Source organism: Malus sylvestris, chromosome 10, assembly GCF_916048215.2.
Source record: "Malus sylvestris chromosome 10, drMalSylv7.2, whole genome shotgun sequence".
In the NCBI taxonomy this organism is placed as follows: domain Eukaryota; kingdom Viridiplantae; phylum Streptophyta; class Magnoliopsida; order Rosales; family Rosaceae; genus Malus; species Malus sylvestris.
Genome location: NC_062269.1, coordinates 21,160,347 through 21,167,715, shown reverse-complemented (window position 1 = coordinate 21,167,715; position 7,369 = coordinate 21,160,347). Strand labels below are relative to the sequence as shown.

Sequence of the window (7,369 nt, the reverse complement as noted above, 5' to 3'; positions counted from 1 at the left end):
GTAACGCCGATGGTCATGACTTGTGCAACCAATAGACGTGACTTTCCTTTAAACATCCAGGATGCTGACGAAGAACGTCGTTGGCTGCTTTGGGATGTCATCTTGTGTGCCTCAGCAGCATGCTTCGGTGCCCCCAACGAGGTCAGGTTGATGACAGACTCGCACCTTTGATGCTCCTTTTGCTCCTTTAGCAACACCAGCTTTGAAGTGGCATGTTGAGGAGCGGTTGTGGCGCCAATGGATTATCCGTTCGCGGCAGAAGTGCTCAGGATCCTTCCATCAGTGGTTGCGAGAACGGCTTGTCCCTTGCTTGATGCCATTGACTTTGAGGTGTGTTTGGATTCCTTGAACGGAGAAAGAGATGAGAGGTAAAGATTGTCCCACTGGGCGTGCCAAATTTGGGAACACGAATTTTTTGAAACGAAAAAGACAAGAGCAACGTGCACAAAATAATATTTTGTATTTGATGATTTTGGGTTAAAATCTCTCTCAAATTTGATCCTCTGATTCGATCTCCGTAAGGTGTTGATTTGTGGATGTGCGATTGATCCAAAGGGTCGTTGGGCTTGATCTAAGGATGAACGTTCTTCAAGGGCCGTGGGCTTGATCTTGAAGGTGGATTTGAGCAGATCTTCAAGGAGTCGTTGGGGCATGATCTTGAGGATGAGCGTTTCTTCAATGGCCGTTGAGGCTTGATCTTGAATAACGGTGATGAACGGATCTTCAAGGGCTTTTGGGCTTTGATCTTGAAGGACGGTTGGATGTGTGGATTTGTCGACGTTGTTGATCCAAATGGGCCATTGGGGCTTGATCTTAGGATGAACGGATGATAAACGATGAACACTTTCTTCAGGGGCCGTCGGGGCTTGATCTTAAATTGGTGGAAGTTCTTCAAGGGCCTTTGGGGCTTGATCTTGAATTGGTGGAAGTTCTTCAAAAGGCCGTTGGGGCTTGATCTTGAAGGTGGATGATTGTTGATCTAAGGGCCGTCGGGACTTGATCTTAGAAGAACGATGAACGAAGAATGAAGAGGGCTTTCTTGATTCTTCGGGAACCTTGATGCTTGAGAGCTTCGGAGTTTTAGAGCTTCAGAGCTTCAAGGTTTTGGTGTCATATGAATTGGTTAGGAATTGGTTATGAATTGGTTTTTTATTTATAGAATTTTCCAAGGCCTAATTTTGAATATGATATTCAGATGAAATAAATCGTTTCTGCCAGGTGTTGACACGTGTCCTGCTTGATGACTTTTCTGATTTATTTTGATTTTTCGTCTAGTCACACGCTACGTGTAAAATTTATATGACACGTGAGCGTTGAAATTGTAACTATTGGTCAACATTTATTTTACCGAAATTTCGATGTCTACAACCGGCTCTATATATAGACACAAAATTGTGTAATATCGGTGTCATGCAAGTTTTATTTCTGTAAAAGAAAATAACAACTTCTATAGAACTGATTTATCGTTATGTGTCGTTTAAATTCAATAATGCATGACATGTTGGAGCAATAATAGAAAATATGAAAATAACACAAGAATTCCAATAATAATAATCATAAAGAATTTGACAACATCAATTATATATGAGATTAATATAAACAACTAAAGATAAAGTTAGAAATAATAAACAACTAAAGATAAAGTTAGAAATACTAACAAACTTAGAGATTGAGGCTTGCATAAATGCAATGTCCTAAAGACAGAATTTCACCCCTACTCTTGTGCTTGTAGTTCGGTAGGCGTCCGTCTCGCAGGATTCAACAATCTATAATTCGAAGTCAAAACACTTCAATCTTCGGATTCTGGCGAACTTTATATATTCCGTACTTGGGGAAACCCTATTTCTCAAGAGTAAAAATTAACTCTAATTTTCTATTCTTAATGATAATGATTTCATGAGTTTATATAGAACTCAAGTTCTTCTTGTTAAAGAGATGTAACTTTTCATCTATAGGTATACATCATTTGACAAGAAAATGCGCCTAAATAACATAATCGTTCTAAGAAATATTGTTAACACTATTTTTCATTCAATTATTAAAATTATATATTACAATATTTTATAATATATAATTTCCAACATTACATGTGTGCCTTTTCTACTGAGAGAGGGAACGGCCAGCACGAAGTTTCAAGACTTAGCTGAGCGTTAGCAAGATTCAAACCATTTGTAGTGTTCACAGTCAACACCGTATTGTCCATTTTTCTCTATACCCGAGGAGACAAGGACTTATGCGGCCATCCACTCAGAGACTTTGGAAGCATAATTAATCATTGTAAACTAAATACAATTACAATTAGCTAGGTAGGAATCTAGCTCTATCAACTTCAACTTGCTTTTTAATCTTATCTGCATGTTTTTCTCTAACATCGCGTGTGGAATTTTCAAAAGCTTTGATTATATGGAAATGACTTATATAGAATAAAGGAGTGATTAGGTTTTCATCCTTATTTTTACTATTCTATTGATTAAAACCTTATTACTTTTTAATTTTTGATCAAGGTCCTTTGTATTAATAATATCATTAATTATTTCAATAATAAAATATTTTTTATTTCTAAATATATTCATTTAATATTAAAAATGTTACAATTAGTATATTTATATTTATGGCTAAATTTTTTATCATATATTTTTATTTTTAGTTTGTACCCATTTTTAATTTGCAACCCTTTTTTAATTTGTACCAATTTTCCTTTCAGTTTTAATTTGTACCCATATATTAATTTCTTTTTGTGCCCATATTTTTTAAAGTTTTATTTGTATTGTACCCATATTTTTTTTATTTATTTGTACCCATTTTTATTTTTGCTAAATGTACCCATTTTGAAGAATGTACCCATGTTTTGATACAATAATTTTTTGGTTATTTTTTATGAATGTACCCATGTTTACACACACACACACAATAGTATATTTATATTTTAATATTTTTAATCCCACAAATTATGGTTTTTTATTTAAAATCTCATTACTATAAACAACTATAAATTTTAATTTTTAATTTAAAAAATATAGTAACGTACATAGAAATAAATTATCAATTAATTTCAGGGACTTGGATCAAAAATTGAAAACCAACAAGGTTTCAGTCAAAGACTGTTCATAACTAGGGACCGCATCCAAAGTCTCCCTAGAATAAATTCATTGTTATGTGATAATTTTTGGGTAATAGTAGATTGTTATATGTAAGTTTTTGTTTCAATATAACAATACATTATTGAATTGAGGCGTTATTTATCGGTGAATTTGTTCCATACATGATAATATATGGTTGCATTCCAGGCAGGCTTCCAGGTAATTTACCGGGGGTGCTGACATGGCAGTTTACGCTATTACACGTGGCAGAAAGGGGGAAGCTCAGTCAACATGACCGGCTAGTAGACAGCATTCTGTCTGTGCCTCTGTCTGTCCAAATCAGACATTTGATTTTCTTTTACTTTTCCTAATAAGCACGTGCATCTAATACCAACTTCAACTTACTTTACGTACCGAAATTTTCTTCCCCCGCACTCTGCTTACTAAGCACGTGAATTCCCTATCACAGTGGGAACACATTACCTCTTATTCCAAGCGACCTTTTCCCACTCGACTTCCGACTTGCCACTTCATTCACTTCACCATAACCAAAAGCTGGCACCTCCCCCTTGCCCACCACCTCCACCGGACGTCATGTCGTTCCGGCAGAGACTCCGTCCGACGACGACAACCATCCTCCTCCCTCTGCTCTTCCTCTTCATCTCCCTGTTTTCTCCATCCACATCCGACGAGCTTCAACCGCTCTTAAACCTCAAGCAATCCCTTGAAAACTCAAACCCAAGTCTTTTCACTTCTTGGGCACCACCCAATGGCGTCTGCAACTTCACCGGCATCGTCTGCAGCTCAGACGGCCTCGTCTCCCAAATCAACCTCTCGCAGCAAAACCTTTCTGGGTTTCTTCCACTGCACGCAATCTGCTCGCTTCCATCGTTAAAAAAGCTTTCTTTGGGATCCAATGGCTTGTACGGAAGCCTCACGGACGACCTGAAAAACTGCACGAGCTTGGAGCAGTTGGATTTGGGTAAAAATTCGTTTACTGGAAAAGTTCCTGACTTGTCTGCTTTAACAAAATTAACCCTCCTGAGTCTCAATGGCAGCGGATTTTCCGGGAAATTTCCGTGGAAATCCCTGGAGAACCTGACCAGGTTAACTTTCTTGAGCCTCGGCGACAACCCTTTTGATCAAACTTCATTTCCTGAAGAAACTGTGAGGCTTGATAAGCTTTACTGGCTGTACCTCTCAAATTGCAGCATCGCCGGAAAAATCCCAGATGGAATCGGAAACCTCACTCTGCTCGAAAACCTCGAGATTTCGGACAACCAACTGTCCGGAGAGATTCCCCAGAGAATTTCAAATCTCAGGAAGCTATGGCAGCTCGAGCTTTACCGAAACTTTCTGACCGGACAAATACCGGTTGGATTCGGCAACCTCACAAGCCTTGTCAATTTTGATGCCTCAGCTAACAAGCTTGAAGGTGGCCTCTCTGAGCTGAGGTTCTTGACAAAGCTCGAGTCTCTGCATTTGTTCGAAAACCGATTAGAAGGCGAGGTTCCGGCGGAGTTTGGGGAGTTGAAGAACCTTGCCAAGCTCTCACTTTACAGGAACAAGCTCGCCGGTGCTCTTCCTCAAAAGCTCGGTTCTTGGGCGGGATTGGATTACATTGACGTGTCGGAGAACTATCTGACTGGTGCTATACCGCCCGGAATGTGTAGCAATGGGAAAATGATTGATTTTCTCCTGCTGCAGAACAATTTCACAGGTGGAATTCCTGACAGCTATGCCAATTGTAAGTCTTTGGTTCGGATTCGTGTGAGTAAAAATTCGCTTTCGGGTTCTATCCCTGCTGGATTATGGAGCTTGCCAAATGTTGTTGTCCTTGATCTTTCTATGAATCAGTTTGAAGGTCCTCTGGCACCAGAAATTGGTAAGGCAAACTCTCTGTCACTATTGCTTTTAGCGAATAATCGATTTTCGGGTGAATTGCCAGATGCTTTGTCTGAAGCTACCTCATTGATCACAATTCAGATGAGTGTGAACCAATTTAGTGGGAAAATCCCAGAAACAATTGGGAGTTTGAAGAAATTAAGCAGTCTTGATTTGGACCAAAATATGTTGTCTGGTACTATGCCGGAATCATTAGGCTCATGTTTTGGTATTTCTGAAGTAAACCTTGCCCACAACTATATTTCTGGCGAAATCCCATCAAGTCTTGGATCATTGCATAATCTGAATTCCTTGAACTTATCTGGAAACCGGCTTTCCAACGAAATTCCTGCTACTTTGTCGTCCCTAAAACTCAGCCTTCTTGATCTGACAAATAACCAGTTGATTGGTCGAATCCCCGAAGCATTATCAATTCGGGCCTTCAATGAAAGCTTTGATGGAAATCCGGGTTTGTGCAGTCAGAACATGGAAAATGTGAGGTCTTGTCCTTTCAAGTCTGGCACTTCTAGCCGACCCCGGATATTCTTGTCCAGTTTCATTGCTTCAGTACTTGTCGTGCTTGTTTTGCTCGGTTTGTTCTTGCTCTTGAAGCTGAGGAGGAGCAATCTTGACCATTCATTGAAGAGCGATTCATGGACTATGAAGCCGTACCATGTGCTAAGCTTTACAGAGAAGGAAATCTTAGACTCGGTGAAAGCTGAGAACTTAATTGGCAAAGGGGGGTCAGGGAATGTATACAAAGTTGTATTGAGTGATGGGAAAGAACTCGCTGTAAAGCACATTTGGACCACTTCAGACTCAGGTGACAGAAAAAGCTACCAAAGCAGTGCTTCCATCTTGAAGAAGTCTAAATCGAGGTCATCAGAGTATGACTCAGAAGTGGCTACACTGAGCTCTCTGAGGCATGTGAATGTGGTGAAGCTTTACTGCAGCATATCAAGTGAGGATAGTAATCTTCTAGTTTACGAGTACTTTCCTAACGGGAGCTTATATGATCAGCTGCACACAAGTAAGAAGATGAAGATGGGGTGGGAGGTGAGGTATGAGATTGCGGTGGGGGCTGCGAGGGGGTTGGAGTATCTTCACCATGGTAGCAGTCATAGACCTGTGATACACAGGGATGTGAAGTCTAGTAATATTCTGCTGGATGGAGATTGGAAGCCAAGAATTGCTGATTTTGGTCTCGCAAAGATTATGCAGGCTGGTGTAGATTGCACTCAGGTCATTGCCGGGACACTTGGATACATAGCTCCAGGTAATTATTGACATACAACCGATGTTTTACTTTAAACTAATCTAAATTGCAGGAAGGGAGATTCGAACTTGGGTGTTGCCAATGTGGCTACACCCCCATCTTTGCAAATAGTTTATTTCATGAATTAGAATGTAAAAATGTAACGGGCAATTTTAAATGACACTGAAATCTGATAAAATCTATTTTTGTTTTGGTTGTTCAGAGTATGCATATACCTGCAAGATCAATGAGAAGAGTGACGTTTATAGCTTCGGGGTGGTGTTGATGGAGTTGGTCACCGGGAAGGAGCCGGTTGAGGCAGCGTTCGGAGAGAACAATGATATAGTGAGCTGGGTATACAGCAAAATGCAGTGCGATGATAGTGTGCTTGAATTGGTGGACACGAGCATTTCTGACGATCTCAAAGAAGATGCCATCAATGTTTTGAGCATCGCAGTCCGCTGCACTGCCAAGGTGCCGGTTCTAAGACCCTCCATGAGAATGGTGGTTCAAATGCTGGAAGAGGCAGAGCCTTATAAACTCACCTGCATAAGCACTGCAAAAGAAGTTGAAAAATAGCCATCAGATGGAACAGAAGTACCACAGTTGATATATAAAAGTTAGTTGTAGCTGGGAGGTGAAATGTTGTGTAAGTCCAGTAGTTTGTGGCTTTTTTCTTAGAGGTATGGAAACATATAGCCCAAGGTGCCCCTCAAATAAACGCACAACAGAAGGGAAGGGGAATATAGATCAGAATACGCAATTCAAGAAGACATGAGATTAGTGCTTTTTTCTCTCTCCTCTTCTCTTTGCTGATAATTGCAGAGGGAGAGGGGGTTGCTCTGTAACATTTAGGATTGCAATAATGCAACATCTTTTATACAACATTAGACAATCATGGAATTGCAATAATGCAACATCTTTGTTGACTTCAAGATTTGTATCGAACAAGAAAACCAAGGCTATGAGTATGAAAAAAGGGAGTTACCACATAACCATTTTCTCAGTTCGTTTTGGTCCAGCTCATAAATACGGTATGCTTGGATCCTCGGCGAGCCGGCACGATTATTTTGCCACTGCAAGTCTACAACCGAATCATTTTGATTCAAACCTAAGTATCTTTGGACTGGTTTTATTCGTTTGACACACT

At 40.0% G+C, this 7,369-nt stretch overlaps 1 protein-coding gene across 2 annotated transcripts; it reads left to right on the top strand.

The window, feature by feature from the left end:
• Positions 1-3,534: 3,534 nt before the first annotated feature.
• Positions 3,535-7,154, top strand: LOC126586405 (receptor-like protein kinase 7). Of its 2 annotated transcripts, XM_050251247.1 has the most exons (3): positions 3,920-4,062; positions 4,139-6,240; positions 6,443-7,154. In XM_050251247.1, exons 2-3 carry the CDS (start codon positions 4,746-4,748, stop codon positions 6,796-6,798), a joined length of 1,851 nt encoding a protein of 616 aa, XP_050107204.1. In that variant the 5' UTR covers positions 3,920-4,062; positions 4,139-4,745; the 3' UTR covers positions 6,799-7,154. The 2 variants fall into 2 exon arrangements, with proteins under 2 accessions (XP_050107203.1, XP_050107204.1); XM_050251246.1 differs by having other exon boundaries at positions 3,535-6,240.
• The last annotated feature ends 215 nt before the right edge of the window (positions 7,155-7,369 follow it).